At 42.2% G+C, this 23,539-nt stretch overlaps 1 protein-coding gene across 5 annotated transcripts in view; it reads right to left on the bottom strand.

The window, feature by feature from the left end:
- DCX (doublecortin) overlaps positions 1 to 20,283 on the bottom strand; it is a 111,127-nt gene extending 90,844 nt beyond the window's left edge. For 4 of the 5 annotated variants that reach the window (XM_040468524.1, XM_040468526.1, XM_040468528.1 and 1 more), the window contains exons 1-3: positions 20,147 to 20,283; positions 17,788 to 18,173; positions 8,757 to 9,097 (exon numbers count right to left, since the gene is read on the bottom strand). In XM_040468524.1, the coding sequence (XP_040324458.1) occupies positions 8,757 to 9,097; positions 17,788 to 18,151 (705 nt within the window). In that variant the 5' untranslated portion in view covers positions 18,152 to 18,173; positions 20,147 to 20,283. Of the gene's footprint in view, positions 1 to 8,756; positions 9,098 to 17,787; positions 18,174 to 19,954; positions 20,085 to 20,146 lie in introns of those variants that run through there. The other variant, XM_040468525.1, reaches the window with a different exon arrangement.
- Positions 20,284 to 23,539: the final 3,256 nt, after the last annotated feature.

The following is a 23,539-nucleotide window of genomic DNA, read 5'->3' as shown; positions in this document are numbered from 1 at the left end:
GAGAGGGAGACACAGAATCGGAAACAGGCTCCAGGCTCCGAGCCATCAGCCCAGAGCCCGACGCGGGGCTCGAACTCACGGACCGCGAGATCGTGACCTGGCTGAAGTCGGACGCTTAACCGACTGCGCCACCCAGGCGCCCCTACAAGATTTTTTTAGGTGATAAAAATGCTTTAAAATTAACTTTGGTTGTGGTTTCACATATCTATAGACATATATAAAAATCATTGAATTGTACACTTTGAATGGGTGAAGAATATGGTATGTAAATTATATCTCAATTAAGCTATTGCTGAAAAAAAGTAACCCAAGCAATTCAGGGCCTTCCCCTACATTCTCTGCCCCAATCCTGCTTAGGACCACTCTAAAGAAATAGGACATGGGACAAGCACATTTGGATGGGTCTTGGATGAGAACGTCAGTAGTCTAGAGCATGGCGGTGAACACTACCAAGGAACAATGGTTCCTTTTAACTTCTTTTATCAAGTCCTCTTGGTTTTTTTCTACTTAATGAGCCTTAGCCTGTCCCATTGCTATGGCAGTGGCCTTGGAGTATTTCAGAACATCTATACAGGAGAAACTTCCATTACGTTAGTTTATACCCACGGTTCTTGGAAGTTCTAGAAAACTTCAGAGTATTTCACTGGTAACTTTTGATGCCAGGGTACCCCCAAATATGAGGATATGCACCACTGCTATTTCTAGGTGTCATATTAAATTCAAATTTAAGGGTGCCTGGGTGGCTCAGTCTGTTAAGTGTAAATTCAGCTCAGGTCACGATCTTACAGTTCGTGGGTTTGAGCCCCTCATCAGGCTCTGTGCTAACAGCTCAGAGCCTGAAGCCTGCTTTGGATTCTGTGTCTCCCTCTCTCTCTGCCCCCTCACCACCCTCAAAAATAAACAAACTTTAAAAAATATTTTAAAAATAAAAACATAAAATCAAATTTAAAAAACTGTCTTATCTTTTCAACAAATGCTGCTGGGAAAATTAGGTATATATGTCCCCCAACACACACAATGAAAAAGAACCTTGATCCTTACCTTACATCATATACAAAACTGAACGTAAAATGGATCAGATACTTAAATATAAGAGATAAAACTATAAAATTTTTAGAAGAAAACATGGGAGAAAATTTTGAGGCCCTTATGTTACACAAAGTGTTATTAGATAGGATACCAGTGCATACTGCATTAAAGAAAAATTAATAGGGACGCCTGGGTGGCTCAGTCAGTTAAGCATCCAACTTCGACTCAGGTCATGATCTCAAGGTCCGTGAGTTCAAGCCCCACATCAGGCTCTGTGCTGACAGCTCAGAGCCTGGAGCCTACTTCAGATTCTGTCTCCCTCTCTCTCTGCCCCTCCCCTGCTTGTGCTCTGTCTCTCTCTCTCTCTCTCTCAAAAAAATAAACAAACATTTAAAAAAAGAAAAATTCATAAATTAAACTTCATCAGAATGAAAACAATGTCCTTGAAAAGTTAAGATAGTCATTAAAATATTAAAAGACATGTTATAGACTGGGAGAAAATATTTCCAAATTACATATGTATAAAGGACTTGTATCCAGAATATATAAAGAACTCTTATAACTCAATAAAATGAAAACAGAACTCCACTTAAAAATGGGCAAAGGATCTAGACAAACATTTTTTCCAAAGAAGATATACAAATGTTCAATAAGCATGTGAAAAAATATTTGATATCATTAGTTCTTAGGGAAATTCAAATGAAAACCACAATGAGATACTACTTCACACCCACTAGGATGACCCTAATAAAAAGGTAGTTGATAACCAGTGTTAACAGGATGTGGAGGAACTGGAATTCTCATCCTACATTGCTGATAGGCATGAAAAATGGTGATGCTACTTTAGAAAACATTTTGGCAGTTTCTTAAAAATTTGAACACGTAACCCAGCAGTAACACTCCCAGGTATTTCCCCAAGATAAATGAGGGCCACATAAAAATCTGAACATGAATGTTCATAGCGGCATTATTCATAATAGCCAAAAGGTGGAAACAACCAAATAGCTGTCAACTAAGAATTAGTAAATAAAATGAGATATATTTCCTTTTTTAAAAAAAATGTTTTTAGTGTTTTTATTTATTTATTTATTTATTTATTTATTTTTGAAAGAGAGAGAGAGACAGCATGAGTCGGGGAGGAGCAGAGAGAGAGGGAGACACAGAATTCGAAGCAGGCTCCAGGCTCTGAGCTGTCAGCACAGAGCCCAATGCGGGGCTCGAACCCACAAACTGTGAGATCATGACCTGAGCCGAAGCCGGACACTCAACTGACTGAGCCACCCAGGCGCCCCGAGATATATTTCTACAATGGATTATTATTCAGCCATAACAAGGAATGAAGTATTGCTATGCTACAAAATGATCATCCTTGAAACCATGTGAAGAAATAAGCCACAATAAATCACATAATTGTATGATTGCATTTACATTAAATGTCCTGAATGGGCAAATCTGTAGAGATAGAAAGTAGATAAGAGATTGTCTAGGGATGGGATAACTGGGGATTGGAGCATGATGTCTACAGGGCATAGTACGTGTGTGTGTGTTTGTGTGTGTGTGTGTGGTGATGAAACTGTTCTAAAACTGATTGTGGTGATGGATGCAGAACTCTGTGAATATGCTAAAAGCCATTGGATTGTACACTTAAAATAGGTGAACTGTATGATATGGGAATTATATCTCAGTAAGGGTATTTTAAAATCTGTATTTGGGGGCAATGCTTTTCTTGCCCTTTTGAGGGACTGACAATGAGAAAGATGAAAATAAAGAGTGAAGGTCAAGAGGCCAGTTACTTCAATGGCTGGTAATGGAATAGTCTGCATCCCCAGATCAAACCCCATGTTGGCAATAATCCTTCCCAGCATTGAAAATAGCACCACTGTGGTGGAGACACCTTAATAATGACACTGTCAAACACCTGTCACAATTTTAGCAAGCTGGCTTTTATCTTGTTTTGTTTTATGATTCCTCCACCCTCTGCTCCTCATATCATCCGTTGGATAGAAAAAGAGGTCAAATCAAAATTATAAGCTCAAAAATATTCTTTAGTAATGCCATCACAGAAATTGTAAGATCTTTTATATTCAGATCTTCTGAATAGAAGAACTGTGCAAATACCATAGGGACCATCCTAGAAAACAACATCTCCACCAAGGTGAGTACATTACATTGGAGATTGTGGGAGCACAGAGAGTGGAAGGACATTGAGAAGAGTAGTGGCTTGGTGAAAAATATCTAGACAGAAACCACACTGTGAGATGAATACTCTGTTATCAGAGAGCTAGAAGTACTCTTGAAGGTCACGTACTTATCTCAAAACCTAAGGCCCGGAGAAGAGATATGATTGGCCCCATGTCACACAGTGGAGAATAGAGTGGATACTAGAACTCAGGTCTCTGAATCCCAGTTTAGGGCTCCTTCTATATGCTGAATGTTGGATATTGACAGACTAGTTGGTGTGGGAGACTGGAATACTATGCCAAAGCTTTCGATTGAAATGGCCAGGCCCCACCTCCATCATTGCTCAGAGCCAAGAGCATCTCTTCAACAATACGACTCTAAGAGAATAAATTACTGAAGAAATAACCAATTGCCAACCTATGCTTTGTCCTTTCTTTCCAGATGGACAGTATATTTGATGTTTGGCTACCTCCATCATATGCCTTCTTTTAAAGTACAAAATCTACCTCAGTGTGAGGCATCTTGAAGGCCATTACAAATGGCAAGGTAGTTTGCAAACTGTCTCCTTTCACAGAGCCTGGCTTCCTATCTTTGATCTTTTCCACTTCATGCCCAAGCCAATCCTCTCAAAGCCTGTCTCCAGGAATTGAATCTGTGGAAGATTGGGGAGGGGGATCTTTTGGTAATACAAACATCACCTTTCCAGCCTTGATTTGCTCAAGAGAAGGTCAATGATAAATGACCTCCCTCTTGGGGCATAACTTACGGCCACGTGGCTTTTTCTATTGAGCCAAATGTTGACTGAAAGGGTCATAACACTAGGAGGAAAGAGAGGTTGGCTCTGGGAGAACTGGAGGCCAGGGAATATAAGTAAGACCAGATGTGGCTGGAGGGGGCAGAGATGATGGGGGCGGGGGAGAGAAAACCTGGCTACACAGGCAAAGTAAGAACACATTCACCTTGGGAAATGCACTCAACATTTTCAAGGTTAAATCCACCTTGTCTTCCTGTGTTTCCCGTGATTCCCTTTGTGCCTGCAGCACCCAGTTACTTAGTATAGCAAGACGGAACAAATTTTTTCTGGAATACTTAACAGTCATTCAAACATCCTCTGTGGTCTCATTTTCCTATTTCATCACCTTATGGTTCAAAACATGTCTTAAAACTCCTGTTCTAGCTTCCAAGGCTATGGGTCACCTTGGAATCAGCCTAAAACCCTTTCATGTTATTTTTCTGAGACCTAAAATTCTGGTCCAAGTAGTTGGTACTAGAAAGATATAGAGACATAAAATAAATTCACCCAATTGAAAATGGGCCTAACAAAGGTAACACAAATACTAAAGGGCATACTTAGCCCTTAGGCACGTGTCTTGAGGCAGGGATAAATCTTTGACTGCGCAGACCCTGCATGTGGACAAAACTGAGACCAGAGATGCCAATAAGTGCAGCATGAATATGGATGGTGTGAGAACCAGCTGCACCCCTGTTTAAGATGCCAAAAAGCTAGAAGTCTATTATTAAAGCTCTGCATCTCCAATGGAAGCACCATGCTCTATGCTTTACAGAAATGAATGTCAGGCTGGGGGGTGCTGGGTGGCTCAATCGGTTAAGCGTTCAACTCCTGATAATATCCAGCTGCCAAAGAATCAAAAAAAAAAAAAAAACCAATCTCATCTGGGAGTTAACTAACATACATCATCATCTAACCCTTCATATTTTCCCTGACCTCCTAGAAATCCATTATAGCCCATGAGATTAGCAAGGGTCCTGCCGACTCCTCATTTCATTAGCAACTTCTTATTGAGGTGAGGAATAAGTTGGGACCCCTTTGTACTGATGATGGTTAGTTCCTCTGTCTACACAGACCACAAATATGTCAGGGGCAATGAGTCAGGAAATCTGTCTTCTATACTGGAAAATCATAAGCCCTAAAAAGACCAAGGGCTCCAAAAGCCATCCAAAATAAAAACAGAGAGAAAGAGATGACAGCCATGTCCGTAGATTTCTTGTCAATCAGCGTAAGCCAATCAATCAAACTGTATGCAGAAGAGCAGAAGCAACAATAAATCTGGAATAATCAACTGGGCTGTTTTAACTGATCATTATTCAAACAAAGGGGGAGAAAACCACGTGATTTTTTGTCAGTCTGAGATCCAGTTGAAGCAAAACCAAATCCAAGTGATGGCCTTGATTTCATGATTAAAATGTTCCATAACAAATAGCCTTGACCATACGTTGTCCTTTCTGCCTAGTGCCACATTTAGGCAAAGACAGACATGGAATATCCAAGCGCGTCCAAACCATTGCAACACATGTGCCTTCAGCCTGCATTGAGGAAGATCATATTCCCAAGCAGTAAGAATACCCACCAGTAATCAAAGTGACTGACAGGTGTTAACATTAGAGCTGTCATCACCAGAATTGGGGAATGGGCTGGGCTCCAAGATTTTGAGTTTGGCTAACTTTCAGTATACTCAGCACCTATTTTGTAATTAGTAGGTTTGTCCCTGCACCCCCAAATTTTGTTATTTAATGTCCTTTCTGTAACCGCACAACAATGTTTGATTTGTGGGTTACCCCATGCATACCAATCTAACCAGTGAGGTTAGGGTAGTTAGTTCCTAATCATTCAGCATCTTCTGTAAACAGCATTTCCTAGTGTGCTCTTCAGAATATATACATGTATATCCCATTAAAAAAAAAGTGTTTGTGGTTAAATAAAATCGGGGAAATCGTGGGTCTTAATTAAATTGGTTTTCTTTCTGCAGGACTTCTCAGAACATTTAATGTGCCAATGAGCACCATGAATCTCTAAGAAGGGCTTATAATTTGCAACATTTCACAACATTATTTGACCACAGAACCCTTTTATGAAAAGCTGCTGGGGAGCAGGAGATGGGGACGGTTTTTAGAATATACTTTGGGAAATGTTGCCTTAACTTGCCATGACTTGCCATGACTTCCACGTAAGTAACAAATAGGAGCTCCCCAGGGGGAACACACACTCCTTTGGAAGCCTCCTATCTTTTCTGATAGACCTAAAGATGGTGTTTGGGGCACTGAACGCAGAGGGCTTCTCAGAACATCTCAGAACATCTACCTAGGCCAAGTTAGAATAGCTTTATGTCAGTCTGTTCAATCAACAAACATTTATAAAGATTCCACAATGTATCAGAACTGAGAATGAAAAAAAAAAAAGGTTAAGATTGCTTTAACCTTGCACAGAGGTGCAAGAACCTGAAGACACAGAAGTTTTCAGGGATAATATGATATTTGAAACAGGCCTTAAAAGACACCCTCAGGGGTACAAGCAGGCAGAAAGTGACATTTTAAGGAGAAGGAACTGTATTCAGAGGTACTGATGCCTGACAAAGGTTTGTCCTATTCCCTTGAGCACTGCTACTGATGTTTCGGGACACACACTATATCATACACTAACATTTTATCCTGTGTTCCCCAAAGAAATGGGAGCCAATGCTTGAAGGAATTGGAGAAAGCTTGCTGTTCTGTGTGGCCTGCTGTAGGATGAAAATCCACCCATCATAGGTTTGGAGCCTGCTCGCGTAGGAGGTGGAGGTGTGGCTTTATTTACCACTAAGAGCAACCACAGAATGCCAAGGTGTGGTATAGCTCCATAAAATGCTGAGAATTTGTACTAAGAATGATGGAGGGAAAGTAGAGGGAAAGGAACTAACATTTGTAGATATATATCTAAATTGTCTGGCAATTGACATACCTGATTTAATGGCGAATCGTATGCATACATATTTACATCTTGTGTTTTAATTTACAAAGTGCTTTCGTATCCATTATTTCTTTTGATCTTCAGGTGAATTCTGTGAGCATGGGTAGGGCAGGTGTCATCAGCCCCCTTGTATAGAGAAGTGGCTTCGGAAAGCTAAGTGATTAGCCCAAGGGTCACATAGTGAGTTGCAATATTACAATAAAAACCAGGTCTTCTGAATCTCAGTCTTAAGTCCTTGATTTGTATTTGTCACATGTTACTCCAAGAGGCTGAAGGTATAGAGATGTGGACTTATGCCCGATATAAGGAAAATCTTTCTAAAAATCACAGGTTTTCAACAGTGGGATAGGCTATCTTTTGAAATTGAAATGGTTGCAGAGTATATCCTTGCCATAGGTGGGAGATTAAATGTCATGGCTTCTAAGGTCACTGTCAACGCTAAGATCCAATGATCATAAAACCCCTGGCTTCTATTTCCCCAAGATGAGGTGTCCAATGATTCTGCCTGCTCCTGGGAAGCTCCTGTTTATTATGTACTTGGTCCTCAGGAAAGAGATCCTCTTTAAGAGATGCTTGGAGTTGGGACTTTTCCCATGGCAGGTAAATTCGTTGCTTTGGTACAACAAACACAAATCACATTCAACCAATGCATCCAGGCATCACTCAGATCACAGAATGAGGAACATGTAAAAGTCACAAATTTAGAAACATTCCCAAATATGTGAGTTTGAGTTTTACCAGAGATTTAAACTCTTGCAGCATTCAGTATATGTCAGAAATCATGGGAGGAGACACAGTTCTGCATTTGAACACTCATCAGTCATTCTGATGGAGAGTGAATCTGCTTCTTCAGAATCTATATAATTGCGTACACACCAAAGGTATTTTAAGAAGGTAGAGAGTACGGACCAATAATAATCCGCAGTTGTCTTCTCTCATGGGGGACCAGGATTCTCTTTAGAGCTAACAGAACCAGCCAGTGTTCCAATTCTCTTGGAACATATTTTGTCATACATTTACAGCTCCCTATGCTCAAGAGAATGGTGCATCTGTCTGATGGAGACGCCTGGCTGCATTCTTTCCCAGATATTAATATAGGTGGCACTTTAGTAGCATAACCAATGACATGAAGAACCTGATTTGGAGAGGAACAGATGGCAGCATCTTTCTCGGGCTAATTTTAGGATCCTGAAATAGTCCCTTTCTCACACAAAACCATCAGTGGAACCAAATTAAGACAGCCATGTCACACGGAAAAGGGAGAAAGGAAAAATGTGGTCTAGTGTGAGGCAAAGACAAGGAACCAGAGACTTCAGTGCTTCCCCTGTATCCGAGTCCTTTCACAGAACATGAGGGCTACTTCAACCTCTTTTCACCACAATGGATGCTGAATACCAACCTAAGGCCATCTAAGAAGAAATGAGCCGGCAAATCTCATTTCTAGGCATACGCGTTGAGTGATCAAGGTTGCATCACGTGATAGCCCCATTCAGATTTATAAGAACGTGTAGGATCTAGGTTCTAGGTCCTTTACTCAGCAGATAAGAAAGCTGAGGCTAAGTGACCATCCTACTTGATGAAACAGAAGCAGATTGAATTTCAAAGCCTCAGATTTCTAGTCCAATGTTTTGTCTGCTGAAAAGACCTTTCTTCCAAATGATACCCGAAATATCAGGTAGGGATGATGGGAGGCGGAGGAAGAGACCCCAACCAGAAATGATGCCTGAGGTGCAGGATGGTCATCCAGGCATCTAGAACAACTGAGAAGAAGAGTACTTTAAAAAAAAAAAAAAGTACCTACCTGTTTTCCATCCAGAGTGTAGAGTTTTTTGACAACCCCAGTCTCCAGCTTGATGGCTTCGGTGATGTCAGTGAGGACTTGCTCAAAAGAGTGGGCTGTCTTCTTGTTCAGAAGCACACGCACAGCCTTCCGAGGCTTCACCCCGCTGCGAATGATGGTCACCAGTTTGGGGCGCACAAAGTCCTTGTTCTCTCTGGCCTGGGCACTGTTGCTGCTAGCCAGGGATTGGGGGGCTTTCATATTGGCGGATGTCTTCACATTGACAGACCAGTTGGGATTGACATTCTTGGTGTACTCCACCTTTTTAAAGAAGTTGTCTGAGGAGCAAACATAGCTTTCCCCTAAGGGAAGAAATAAGTGGTGATTAGTTCAACAGCCGATATGTGGACCATTCTAACCAAACTAATGCACATTGACCTTGGAGTAGGGCTTTTGGAGATACGGTGATAATAGCCAACTGTAGGCACAATTTCTTACTGGGCTGTCTCTCTAAAACTTGGATCATTCAAATTCAAGAGCTGAAAAATCCTATAAAGCTAAGGGTTTTAAGGACAATGAACCCATACATCTAAGTATAATCTAACAAGCAGGGTTCTCTCGCTTGATACGGTTCTATTGCAGTTGAAATGTTTATGTTCATTTCTAGTATGTTTGTTTCCATCCAGAGTGTAGAGTTTGATACGATTTTATTGCAATTGAAATGTTTATGTTAATTTCTAGGATGCTTGTTGATATTCAGGGGCATTACTGGAGTGTTTTTAACATGTTTCTATTTCTTAATGTTCCTGTCCTATTTCTGGACTCATAGCCACATTCCATGGTTATATCATAAACCAGGGAGAACTTTCAAAATTAATAGTTTATCCCAAGTTAAAGTGACCCAAGTATCCTTGTACATTGGGCATATAGTACATACCTGCCAAGAAGCCAGATTGTCCTTTGCACAGAGTATGTGGCTAAGCAGTGGAATATTGAAATGTGAAATGTATGTGTGTGGTGAATATATACATATATATATATATACATATATATATGTGTGTATATATGTATATATATATATATATATACACAATTGTGTCCTCTACTGCTCACCTCCACATCAAAGTGGAGAAACTGCCTGAATAACAACATGCGTGTGCTCGCACGCGCGCGCACACACACACACACGCACCCCGTTGCTTATGTTTGCAAATCTAGCTGTTGCTTGAGAAATACGTTCCCCTGTTTCTACCACCCACCCCTCATCTTTGCATCTTCCCCAATGCTACACACTAGATCTGTGTGTTCAAGGCTCTCTTCACCAGGACTCACCCTTGGCTGCCACAAGTAAGGAGGTGGAGATGTAAGAATATGTTATACAGCTAGATTTATGGATTGGAGGAATCTAGTGTACTTTTCACATTTATCTTGGGCTACAGGAAATGACTAATACAGCGGAAGGAACACCGGGGCCAGAGGCAAGGCAGTGGCGGGGAGTAGACACCTGGGACTAGAAGCTGGAGAAAAGAGGAAGAGAGGTAGGCTCAGCCTGGAGGAGACAGTATTGGAAAAGGTTGAATTTGTTGAGTAAAACACATTAGCCTGAAGGTATATAGAAGTTCATCCAGAGGTCAAGCTGCGGAAAGCTAGTGTGAGTTAATCAGGCTTAACTCATCAGTAACAATTCTAAATAAATAAGTTGGTCAACCCTAGCCAGTGCAAAGAAAGCATTACACACAATTACGGACTGATGGCTCTTCTTCCTTTGGTCTCAGCAGGAGAACCATGCAGGGACATTCAGAAACACCGGGCTGATAATTCCCTCCTTTTGCAAATATTGATTGCTTTGCTGCAGCGCCAAATCCTTTAAGTCATGTTAATTAATAAATTTTTCAGTTAGTGCTGAGAGAAGATTCAGTCAGATTCTCTAGGGCACCTTTGAGGACATTTATGTGTGTTTGTGAAGGGGAAGGGTGAGTGGCTTCCAACACTGCTCTGAGTCCAAGAGGCCATTGGTGTTCTGTCTTGTCAGGGGGCCAGGGGGAGGTTTGTAGGTGCACATACGCGTCCTCTCCCACGTGGTGCACGTACGCACACCCAGGATGGCGTAGTCAAAGAACTCAGTCGAAAGAAACCCTAAACTCTCTCGCTCCCTTGCTGGCAAATCCAACCTAACCCAAGGGATTAGAGGCTAGGGTCTTTAATTTGTGACTTTAAGGGGTGAAGGAGCCCGCTCAATTCCCCCATCTACTCACAGCCAATATCCCCCCACACCCTTCGAGATGGCCCGTTGCCTTAGCACTCCACCAGATTCACGGGTACCTTCCAAGAGGTTAGTGCCTTTAAGTCAGATGTTTTCCATAACTTGTCAAGTACTTTAAAACTCTGACAACTGGTGGTGTAGAAATGTGTGAGGCTATATATTTATGATTTCACTCATCTACAGTCTCCTCTGGAGAGTCAGCTGTGTAGCCCTATTAGGACTCTGGACTTATTTTGCTCCCATGTCTTAAACCTCTTAAGCCTCTGAACTATGAGTATGATTAACCACCCCCAGATGAAAATGAACATGATGGCAGACAGCTATAGTATCATATGGCACCAAGAACTTTCCAGAGGGCCCAGCTCTCAGCCAAATCTATGTTGAGCACCTTCCAACAGTACATTTTAGTCTCTCCACTCTCTCCTTTTGGCCTCAACATGGAGTAATGGAAAAAGAGCAGCTGATGTGATGTCAGTCAGAATAGGGTCTCCAGCACTTCCTAGCTGTGTGCCCTTGAGCAAGTTACCTAACCTCCCCCAGCTTCAGTAAGTTGTCTGCAAAGTGGGAATGATAATAACAATACCTACCTCGTAAGGTTGTGGTGAGGCACAAATGAGATGATGGATAGACACTGCTGAGCCCAGAGCCTAGTGCATGGGAAACACTTGAGAAACTCTAGCTATGGTTATCATTCAGGCCCTCATCTGAAAGAATAGAGAGAGAACAAGAAAGAAAGAGGAAAGAAGCAAGGAGGAAGAAAGAGCTGAGGGGAAGGAGATGAAAAGAGGAGGAGGAAAAGCCCAAGGGAAAAAAAAAAAGAAAGAAGCAGCAGCAGCCATCTTGGAACTGAGCTATAATCATGTATATAACATGACCACTACCCAGGTCTCATGCCTCGAACATAACAGTTTCCTACTGGATAAGAGGAGGTATCCAGTTGTTGAAAAAGTCACATGTAGGACTCCATGGTTAACACCCAGCGAAGCCACGTGGTGCCACTGATGATGCATGCTGAGGGCAGGATCCTTTTAAGACTTTATACTTTTTAGTGCAGTTCTAGGTTCACAGCAAAATTGAGGGGCAGGTACCGAGATTTCTCCCACAACTCTTGTCCCCACACATGCATAGCCTCCCCTGTAATCAAACATCCCTGACCAGAGGGCAGGATATTTACAGTGGTCAAGGGCAGCAACTTGGGAAGTCAGACCCTGAATCCCAGTCCCAATCAGGCCTTTGGGAGCTGTGTGACCTCAGCAAATCATTTAATCTCAAAGTCTCAGCTTTTCCATCTATAAATAGAAGGTATTACACTAGGTGACATCTCAGTTCCTTCCAGACCTAAAGATCCACGAGAAGGAATTTTCTTCTCTTTTCCATCCCCAAAAGGCTGGAGGAGGTAACGTTATGAGGGTCATTAAACTTTAAAGAAATAGGCGCCCACTACTGAGGACTCTCCACTTGTACCACTGGAAAGACATCAAACGTGCTGCTGCGTCTCTAGACCAAGGCTTCCTTGTTCTCATTTTGCAAACATCGGCAACATCTGCTGCCAGAGCTGGGTGCTTTCTGCCCGTCCAGCTGCCTGGCACTTGGAGCTGGATGAGGTGTATTGCACCTTTACACAGCTGGGTTCCAATCCTGCCACAGCTTGCGGGGGCCACTTCCCACCCATTGGGAGCCTAGAAAGAAAGCCAGAGCCAAGCAAGGTGACAATTTGCTGGAACTGACGATCTGCTTCAGGGGGAAAGAGGGTAAGGAAATGAAGTCATGGAAGCACAGCTGAAAGGGCAGGAAGGGAACAGGATATGGGCTCAAGATGATCTAATGTCGGGGCGCCCGGGTGGCTCAGCCGGTTAAGCGTCCGACTTCCGCTCAGGTCATGATCTTGTGGTTTCTGAGTTCAAGCTCCGCATCAGGTTCTGTGCTAACAGCACAGAGCCTGGAGCCTGCTTTGGATTCTGTGTCTTCCTCTCTCTCTGCCCCTCCCCTTCTCTCTCTCTCTCTCTCTCTCTCTCTCTCTCTCTCTCTCTCTCAAAAATAATAAATAAACATTAAAAAACATTTTTTTAAAGATGATCTATGTCCACCTCCCTTCATTTTCAGGATGGCTCCATTTTCAAAAACATGAAATACACTCATATTTTCTCAGTGTGAAAACACTTCTGCCTGGGCTTTCTCCTCTTTTCCAGAACTTCCTCATTCAAGAAGGAAAATATTAAATGATACTGCATTGTATTATCCTATCTATTAATGATGTACCTGTCTCCCAGGTGTCTTTAAATCCTTCTCTTTGGCAATGTGCTTGCTTTAGGAGCTAGAGGATAAGTTAGTGAGAAGGTGGTTCCATCTCATCTCATCTCATCTCATCTCATCTCATCTCATCTCAAATGAGTTATGGCAAAGGGTCTGGATCATAACTGATGTCACTGTTCAACTCAGATTTTCCAGCAAGACGGTCCCAATTGTCAATATTCTGTCCCATGCTCCACGTAATAACGCTCAAAATAATACCCCGAAGATTGATCTGGGTACTCACAAAGAAGTGAGGAAGGAACTGGGCAGGAAGGGAAGGAGAATGATTTTGCAAGGAAAGACTAAGCAAGACAAAAGGAAGAGTCACATTCATTGACCCACTGGGAATATGACTAACACATAATACGACCACAGCCTACATGGCTTCACTAAGACTCCTTGTGTACCCAAAGAGCTGTGGAAAAGCTGAGATAAATAACCTGATTTGGGTCCAAAATGTCACCCTTGCGACTTTCAGCATCTAGCAGCAAACAGTAGACTAGAGGCATTAGACAAGGAGTGTAACAGGCCAGAGTGATTATTAACCAATACCAATTGTTTTTTATTTCATTTTATTTTTTTCTAAATATTTAACAACGTGGCCATTTGGAAACCGTATGTTCCATGCTCCATTATTCCTTTAAGGTCTACAAAGGAAAAAAACAAAACCAAACCAAACCAAGGACTTCTTCACTCCTAGGAACTCCCATCACTGTAGTTAGCTGAAAGGGACCATCAGGATCACCTAATCCAGTATTTCTCAAGTTTAAAAGATCACCTGGGGAGATTTGTTAAAAACATAGATTCTGCAGCCCTAGCCCTGGGGATTCTGATTCAATAGATCTGGGGTATGACCCAGGAATTGATATTTTCCTGAATCTCTGAAAGAATCTGAAAGGCAGCCAGGTTTGGGAGCCACTGACCATCCCACGGGCTCTGGGATCCCACTGACCCCCTCAGTAGTGTCATCATTATTGCTTTATTTTTTTACATCATTAACAATAATACCTTGTAGCTATAGCTTTACCTTGTCGATGCGTTTCCATAGCTATTATCTAATTATATCCTCACAACCACCCTGATAGGTAAAGAAGGCAGGTGTTACTAGTCTCACACAAATGTTACAATAGATACACAAGATGTGGTTCATACATACAATGGAGTATTATTCCTCAATAAGAGGGACCAAAGTGTTGATACATGGTATAACATGAATAAACCTTAAAACCACTTTTCTAAGGGAAATAAGCCAGTCACAAAAGACCACATGGTATATGATTCAGTTTATATAATAAGCAAATCTGTGGAGACATAGAGTAGGTAAGTTGTTGCCTAGGACTGGAGAGAGTGAGGGAAATGGACAATGACAGCTAATTGGTACAGGGTTTCCGTTCAGGGTGACGAGAGTTATCTAAAATTAGATTATGATGATGGCTGCATCACTTGGTAAATTTTCTAAAAATCATTGAATTGTAGGGGCGCCTGGGTGGTTCAGTTGGTTGAGCGTCTGACTCTTGATTGATCTCATGGGTCGTGGGTTCAAGCCCTGCATTGGGCTCTGGAATGACAGTGTGGAGCCTGCTTGGGATTCTCTCTCTCCCTCTCTCTCTATCTCTCTTTCTGTCTCTCAAAAATAAATAAATAAACTTAAAAATTATTTTTTTTAAATTTTAAAATTAAAAAAAATCATTGAATTGTACACCTAAATGGGTGATTTTTACATTGTGTAAATTATACCTTAAAATGGCAGTTTTCTTCAAAAATGCTGTTTTACAAAGGAGAACATTATTTACCGTGACGATAAGTTATGTAGCTAACCAGCTATAAACTAGGACAACCCAACAGTCATAGCTACCCTTTATTCCTGTATACCAGGAATAATAGTAAACAACTTCATACCCATTTTCTTATTTAATCCTCAAAGCAGCTATTCCCACTTTACAGATGAAAAACTGAGGCTCAGGGAGTCTACATGGTTTCCCCAAGGTCACACCAGCTAGCAGGTGGCAGATCTTGGATTGGAAACAAATCTGATTCCAAAGACTCCTTTTCCTGCAATAACCTTCTGCCTCTAAGACTAGAACCTGCTGCCTCTGATTCTTCAACAGGGATCTTTCCAAACTTTTTCAGCGTGAAGTCTCTTGGGGAACAGTGTGCATGAATATTCTTAATCTTTCATTCAACCTCTTCCAATGGTGAACAAAGTGAGGGTCTTCTGCCCTCCATTCCCAGAAGAGTAGTTCCAAAGGGCAAAACAGGAGAGAAAAAAAACCTTCTTCTTCTTTATCTTCCTCATCCCCAGTGCCCTTTCCCATCTGGCTCTGCAGCAGTGGGAAAGCTGGCCACATTTCTCAATATTATCTTAGAGATACCCCAGAATTTCCTTGACTGAATGAGCAGTACTAAGGACTGGGAGGTCACTGCAGCTTGTGGATGCAGATGATACATGCATAAATGCGAGTGAGCCTTCTTTACATTCTATATAACCCAGGAAGCACTACCAATGCACCCAGGGGAAGAGTCCAATCTAGCAGGACTCAAAAGGGTCAGGAGAAAGGGTGCAGTCTTCAAAATTACATTTATTATCTATATTGAACTGAGATTATCACAAAACATACACACACACACACACACACACACACACACATCTAGGGGAAAAAATCAATATCAAGGGCTTGTCCTTGAGCAAGATATGTTAAAAAATGGATCTGGGGAGGGGGGAAATCTGTGCATGACACTTCTCTTAGATCAGACACAAGAACATTCTAATTCCTACTTGAAATACAATGTCCCTTGGTTCAGAATTCTGCCTTAGCATCTGTCATGGCCTTTAACAAATCACAACTAGTGGCAATGAGGACATACTGAGTGATTCAAGGTGCTTTGTTTGTGAAAATTATGACGGAGGCACCCCTCAGATTCGACTGACACATGGGCTTTACAGTGACAAAAGATGAACACCCTACCAATTACTCTGTTGGACAGCTCCCTCAACCTCGGGCCAAGTCCTTCTAGTTTGCCCTGTCTCTCCTTTAAGATACGTGCTAGGATAGTCAATCCTTGCATGTTCAGAAAAAGTCTCAGATTAACCTCTGCCTGGTCATCTGGCACACGATCAAATAATCTGAGCCTTCTTAGCATTGTTTTTCAAGGTCAGTTATGTGAAAAAACCTCAGACTTGAACCATGAGACCCAGAGCCAGTAGCTGTATGGACACTGTCTCTTATCAGCAACTGGCCCCAAATCCCTTGACCTGGCCTGAGAAACAGCAGCGACTTGCGAGAACATGGTCTTGTGCAAGGGAAGCCCTCATGCTCCTTTGTCTAAGAACACAAGAAAGCTAGAAGCAGTGAAGCAGAGGCGGGGCACTCCCACACCAAGTCATTTAATGCGCTGTTTCTCATTCCTTGTTGGCTGCTTCATAATCTGGCTTCCCTAGAGATCTGCCTGCTCTAAACTCACCTTTCCTCAGGGAACGGAAGGGGTGAGGAGGTGGGGCTAGAGGGTTGGAGGAAAGGGTTTGGGGAGGGCCATTTGCATGATCACCGTCCCTCCAAGCTGTCCTTTAAAGCACCGTGTCAAGTTAAACGGATTCCATGTTATAGCGATTTAAAAGCGGGGATAGGGAGGCATCCACCATATAATTGACTTGATAACGTACAGTATTAAGCACGTGTCCCAAGATCAATCTTCTACATAACCACAGAGAAAGGCATCGTGGATGAGCAAGGTTTTGGTAAGAGCTGAGATGTCCCTGCTTTTTGAGAGGGTACCAGGTTTTTTGGGTTTTCAGCAACATAGTCATAAAATCCGATTGTAGAACCAAACTCTAGAGAGGATTTAAAGGGACTTAGGTACAGTGAGTCAGTTCCTATTCTAATAGGAATAGTCTTTATTAAAATACCAGACATACCTACAGCTTTCTTTGGCATTTCTCTCAATGACCTCAGCCTTAGGGACACACCCTGAAGTGGGCTTTTTAGAAGCAACAGCTGAGCAGTGACCACTTACCTAAAAGGATAATCCTTTATGAATATGTCCAGGAAGTCCTGCTTTTAGGACGCCTACTTCCATGCGCAGCAATTCACAGTCTCTCAGCAGCTCAAAGGATATTTGGATACCTTTCTGTTAACCCAACCAAAGTTCCTTCTTCATTTTACAGCCCTAAGGAGTTCATGGCCTGCCTCAATAATGCTACTTAGAATTGACTATGAACAAGATCCAGAGTAAATGACACAATTCAGATTTTCCTTTGTACCCTGACAGATGAGCACAATGCATTATCACCGCCAACCACGCTCCAACGCCAGCAGAGACTAAAGGCCATGAAGAGCAATGCCTAATGGTCTGTCGATGCCTATAGGATCAGAGAGTCTCGGCATCGACCTGGTGCTCTGACAAACATAATTCCTAATTTTTTTTTCCCATGAACTCCAAGAAATGTAACCATAGCCAACGATGCCACCTCCCACCAAGAGCCACCACCCTTGAAATTACCTTCCTCCAGTTCATCCATGCTTCCGATTTTCCTGGATCCATCAATGGTGTAAATGTAACGCACTCCCTGAGGCAGGTTGATGTTGTCAGACAGAGATCGAGTCAGGTCAGCCAGCAAGGCGTCAAAGCTGCGAAAACGGTCAGAGGATACAGCGTACACAATCCCCTTGAAGTAGCGGTCCCCATTGCGGTAGAAACGTACCTTCTTGGCTTTCTTCTCGTTGCTCAGTGCCTGCAAGGTTCTGGTTCGGTAGAAGCTACAATGGGCGCTGTGAGTGGGGCTGGGCAGCCCATTCATCCGTGAGCCTCGCATGTTCCTGGATGTCTTGTCTCTTTCGTCAAAATGTCCAAAATCAAGTTCCATATTTTGGTGGAACCTCAGAGACCTGAGTGTTGGACAAAGGGGGTGAGGGGAGGCAAAGAAAGAGGGGCAGGGAGGGGGAGAAAAGAAAAGAAAAGAATTCAAATATTAGCCAGATCCAGTTCTGCAATCTGCTGCTTGTGAAAAGAACTGCTCGAAAAAAGCCTGTGACCCATCTGCTGCTTGCCCCTGACCTGCAGGAATATTGATCTTAATAGAGAAGAAGGAGGGGCTGAGGGGGTGCTGGCGATGGTGGGGGGTTGGGGTGGGAGATGGGGAAGGAGGCACTTTGGGCACTGTTCCAAAACAGAGGAGAGGGAGGGATTTTGAAATCGCTTAAAATCCTGGGACTTATTGACAGTGGCTCCTATCAAATTGTAACTTCGGGCTAAATACATTAAAACTGGCATCTGTTTCCTCACACATGCCCACATGACTAACAGTTGTAAATGAATCCATAGCCTGACAAGATCCCCTTAAAGAGAATAGAAGGCGCTAGCTGAGGTTAGCATCTCCAGTTTGGGAAGCAATCTTTGTGCCTCCGTCAAATGACTACAACGGGGAATGTTTTAATTTTATTCCCAACCCTCTTTCCTACCCTAATGTGTGCATCCCCTCCCCCCAGAATAAACCAGGATTCTCCTTTAAAGGGACAGCCTCCAGGGAGTAGCTACTGTCTTTGTGCTATTCATCAAACCCTTTCCCCACCAAGCTGGTGCAGCTATCCGACATTCATAAGAAATAAGCTGAAAAAAAGGATTAGAAAAATCAGTTATTTAACAAGTTATCAGCTCTGCTTCCCCCCGCCCCCTCTGGCACCATTTGGTCACAAAATCCTTTTCTTTCTTTCTTTTTTTTTTTTTGTTTTGTTTCTTAATATGTGCACGATCCCTCCCCAACGATGCAGCCCCACCTCTTAGTGGAATAATTTAATTGTTGAAGGATTCCCAAATGAGTCCCTGAAAAGCATATGGGACCTTCAGAAACAAGCACACCTTTCATTGTTCTGTATTTCTACCCTGACTGAAGGGGCATTTTGCCCTCACAGCGGGCAATTCACCCCAAACTTGTCTATTGCCCAGGTGCATTAGCTGAGGCAAAAGATGGTCATCTGTCAGATTTATTTTTTCCCTTTCTGCTGAACCAGAGAGAGAGAGAAAGAAAGAAAGAAAGAAAGAGAAAGAAATGAGGAAAGGAAAGGAAAAGGAAGAAAAAGAAAGAAAGAAAGAAAGAAGAAAGAGAAAGAAAGAAATGAGGAAAGGAAAAGGAAGAAAGAAAGAAAGAAGAAAAGGAAAGGAAGGGAAAAGAAAGGAAAGAGAAAAAAGAAGAAAGAAAGAAAAAAGAAAGAAAGAGAAAGAAAGAAAGAAATGAAATCATGAAACCAAACACAACAGAAGCCTCAAGCGCTAGCAAAGGTAGTGACCATAGCCTATGAACCAAACTATTAACATGCATCTCACAGATGGGGATAAAAGGACTCACAAAGCAAGCAGGGCTCAGCTGCTACACACTGCCACATCGAGAAATTTGCAAGGGACCAGGAGGACAGGAGATAAAGGAGGACGGGTGTCTAGTAGGTTTGCCAGGCTCGGTCCCCCTTTTCTTCCAATGTCACCATGACCTGTGCTGAGCTCAGCATTGTCTCTGTCAGACAACCTGCAGTGGTAAGAGACCCCACCTCCTCAATACAAGTAGCAAGCATTTCCCCAGGCATGCGAGTAACACTTGGCTTTGCTTTAGGATCAAGGGTGGTATTACTCTAAAGTATTATTCATCACAGTGAAAACAAAGGAACATCAAACTCACTTTTCCAAAGGAAAATCCCAGGTAGAGGCTTAGGAAAAAATCCGATAGGATAAGGCAAAATAAATTTAAAAAAAAAATCAGAGAAGGAGAAGGAGAGAAATAGAAAGAGCTAGAGCAAGCGCTTTGCCTTGTGCTTTTCCCGTTTGACATCTGTTACATTCTGCCTGAAAATCACTGGAAAGCCCCACTCACCGGTTTTCTGCTGGTTGGGTGGAGATGCTGAGAGAAAGAAAACCAATCTCTCTATGCCTTTGTTGTCTGAGCTCCAAGCAAGAAATTCCTGCCAGGGTGGATAGATGCCTTCTAGGTCCTAGTGCCTTGTCCAGCTTTTCCCCTATAACTCAGGCTTAGTGAATCCCCCCCAACTCCTATGATTAATTACATGCTTTTTTTTTCAATTCACAGGCTGCATTAACAGCTCGAAAGGTTTCATTTATAACCAACAGGAAATTGCAGGGTAGCAAAAAGATCGCACAGGCAAATGCAGAATGTTCTAATGAGCAATGTGCTAGCCCTCCCCACCCCCCACCCCCTGCTTTTTTTTAAAAAAGGAACTGGCGATTTCACTTGGCCAAAACCTTAGCCTATTCTGCCTGGGGACCAGGCTCAGAGAGTCAAACCAGGCTTCTTAGAAATTGTAGCTCTCTCCCTTTCACCTTCTTGAGACAAGACATTCTTGAAGGCACCTTAGTTCACGCACCCAACACCTGGTTGTTTTTGAAATAAGCTCAGTGGAATACACTATGAGGGAGTATGAAAAGCATAAGACAAAGGCCAGTACTTCCAGAACTTCATGGGGGATGGAGGAAAAGGATCCCAAAGACCTTATAGCTTGCTGTAGTAATCTAGCTAATGGAATCTGTGGCATTTGCCTTTGAGAGTTTGAGAGTTCAAGTCCAACCCAGAGACCTTGCCATGTGAAGTGTGAGATGCATATTAGTCTCTCCTCCAACTTCCTATGTGTTGCTAATTGTCTTCTTCAGATCAAACACCTTATAAAAGGGAAGGAACCCACCAAATTCAATTTATTAAATCAGGCCAGACTATAAGACAAAAGAAGAGAATGATGAGAGACTAAAGTAGGGGCCGGCTGCCATCTTCACAACCAAGGCTGCATGCATTAATGGGTAGCACCTTGAACCATCATGACTCCATTTTCTCTTGGCATCCAGGAAGGTCAGAGCTAATAGCCTGCTCAGTAATGATCTTCTATCTGATTCCTAATACAATTAACCCTCCTTTTTAATATATAGCTGTTGGTGATTAATAGGTAAGCATTTTGTGTGCGTGCATGTGTTTTACTGCAAGATGCCTCAAAGTGGGATAAAAAATGATATTCCTTCCCTGATGGAAGGTGTTGGCTTAGCAAGCCTCCAGTCTCTATTATCTATTATCTTTTCCATTTCTTTCTGCCTCACACTGTGGCCACCTCCTGAAAACGCAGGGTTATTCAGGTCAGGGGCAGAGAAGTATCAAGGAATAGGAAGAGGGAAATAGGGCAACTCAAAATAAGGGTTGCAGCTTCCTTGTCCAGCAAGGCCAGTGTCTTCATTTTTTATTGCACATCAGAAGTGTTCCATAAACGGATAGCAATTGATTTTGTATAAGGACTCAAAGAAAAAAAAATTTTTTTTTATTTCTGGTGAGGATATAAGAATGTATGGCATGATAAAACTTAAACATACAGGAGTTAGGGGCGCCTGGGTGGCTCAGTCGGCTGAGCGTCTGACTTCGGCTCAGGTCATGATCTCGCGGTCCGTGAGTTCGAGCCCCGCGTCGGGCTCTGTGCTGACAGCTCGGAGCCTGGAGCCTGCTTCGGATTCTGTGCCTCCCCCTCTCTCTGCCCCTCCCCTGCTCACTCTCTGTGTCTCTCTGTCTCTCAATAATAAATAAAACGTTAAAAAAAATTTTTTAAAGTAGTGGGATAGGCAAAATTTGTTTTCTTTACCATAAAACTTCTCCTTTAATATACTTTAAATGTGGCATGTGTCTCCAAAAAGGCAATTTTGCCTAAAGGCCTTCCTGCTTTTTTTTTTTTTTTTTTTTTTTCAAAAACTTTTTTTCCAGAGCAACTCATCGACTAATGTTTTATGGATAAACCTTTTGCAAAAACTGGACTAGATCATCTCACTAACGTATTTCCTTTCAAAGAACTCTCAGCTACGCATCAAGAGTTCTCTCCCACTTCCTCAAAGGAGAAGGATTACTGGCAGAAAGGAGGTCACAGGCAAGAGCCCAGCAAGAAAGTGCATCTGTATGTATGGAAGTCAATTTTGACGATCAAGGGAGAGTCATGTTGAGGGCTCAGTGGAGTGAAGACACTGAAGAAAACGTACGACAACCCCATTGTGGGGAAAGTGACACTAAGATGTTTTGAGTAATTACCATGTGTTCCAGGCAAGATGCAGAGTCTAAGACATCGGTCACTGCCCTCTGAGGAGCTTGAAGACTCATTGAGGAGACAGGACACGAGTATGTATCTTGTAAAAATCATGAAGGGGAAAAGGGGAAAGATTCAGATCTTTCTTGATATGTTGTTATGTGGGTTAATCAAACTCAGCTTAGAGATCAGGATCAGGTAGCAAGACCATTCATCATACGCGTGCACACGTGCGGGCACACACACACACACACACACACAATTAATCACTAGAGCACCTTACCTATCAAAAACGCAGACAGTAGGATCTGGGGTTGGGGAGGTTAAGCAACAGGAAGTGAAGTTGAAAATATATGCAAACTGTTTATGGGCACCACAAAACTATAAAGTACATAGGAATAAAGCCCACAAACATGTCTAAGACTTTATTGAGAAAATTGTAAAATTATTGAAGAACATAACAGAAACTGTGAATAAATGTAGAACCGGACCGTGCTTATGGATGGCCAGATGCAATGCTGTAAGGCTATCAGTCCTCTCCAGGATAATCTATATATATGAAGGAATTCCAACGAAAATCCCAACAGAAGGTTTTGTGCAATTCATAAATATCAGTTGAAATATCTGTTATTGTAAGGAATAAGTGAGTAAATAAATACATGTAAAGTGCTTGGAACAAAGCATGGCACATAGTATGTATGATACAGGGTTAGTTTTTATTATCCCTCAAGTATTCACATGGCAACTCCTTCACTTCTTTAAACCTTTTCCCAAATAGCGACTTCTCAATAAGACGAACCCCGGCCACCCTATTCAAAGTTACAACTTACCCTCTCGACCAAGCACTCCGAGTTTCCTTTATCCTGCTTTATTTTTTCCATAACATTTAGCATCTCCCAACATACGATGTAATATGCCTATTTATTATGTTTATTATATATCTCCCAAGTACAATGTAAGCTCCACAGGGGCAGGAATATTCTAACAGCTTTAATGAAACATAATTCACAATGCCAACAGTAATGTTGTTGTTTTTAACACTGTATTCAAAGTGCCTACAACAATGTCTAGCACATGGTAGGTACAGGTATTTTATTTTATTTTATTTTATTTTTTTAGGTACAGGTATTTTAAAACTGGATTCAGTAAAAATTAGATTAGATCCCCACCTCATACCATGCATAAAAATAAGCTCCAGATGTTTT

This window comes from Herpailurus yagouaroundi, unplaced genomic scaffold, assembly GCF_014898765.1.
Source record: "Herpailurus yagouaroundi ecotype Mexico unplaced genomic scaffold, PumYag 67700, whole genome shotgun sequence".
Taxonomy (NCBI): domain Eukaryota; kingdom Metazoa; phylum Chordata; class Mammalia; order Carnivora; family Felidae; genus Herpailurus; species Herpailurus yagouaroundi.
This window is presented reverse-complemented; position numbering and strand designations above follow the sequence as displayed.